Genomic DNA, 374 nt, shown 5'->3' with positions numbered 1-374 from the left:
TAGTCCACTATTTTAAAGCAAAAGATGACTTAAAGCATTATCAGTAATACGATCACTGTTAATAATACAACAGTTTAGGCTACACATAAAATCACACCTGAACTAGAAATCAGCATCATACTTAAAATCCCAGTGCTAATGGCACCATACACAGGCAAGGACAAAAAAAAAACTCACTCACCATGTACACTGGGGACCCACACAGTGTTGCAGCCATCATGTTACTCTGCAGGTAACAGGCAAACCCCAAATCCTCTAGTCCACAAAATAAAAGGGAGAAAAACAAAACATACTTTTACTCACACTTCACATAGATCACACCTTCAGGACACAAGAGGGCACAAAGGAACTGTGAGAAATTTGCAGCTTATTGG

The 374-nt window shown here is 39.0% G+C and overlaps 1 protein-coding gene across 1 annotated transcript in view; it reads right to left on the bottom strand.

The window, feature by feature from the left end:
• Positions 1–295: 295 nt before the first annotated feature.
• The window catches only part of LOC111139478 (unc-51 like autophagy activating kinase 2), an 18,856-nt gene continuing 18,777 nt past the window's right edge, over positions 296–374 (bottom strand). The window contains exon 7 of the mRNA XM_022491745.1: positions 296–321. Coding sequence (XP_022347453.1) covers positions 296–321 — 26 coding nt within the window. The remainder of the gene's footprint in view (positions 322–374) is intronic.

This window comes from Enhydra lutris, unplaced genomic scaffold (genome assembly GCF_002288905.1).
Source record: "Enhydra lutris kenyoni isolate GAN:26980312 unplaced genomic scaffold, ASM228890v2 scaffoldscaffold109, whole genome shotgun sequence".
Classification (NCBI taxonomy): Eukaryota; Metazoa; Chordata; class Mammalia; order Carnivora; family Mustelidae; genus Enhydra; species Enhydra lutris.
Note: the sequence above shows the minus strand (reverse complement) of the source record. Positions and strands in the feature narration are given on the sequence as shown.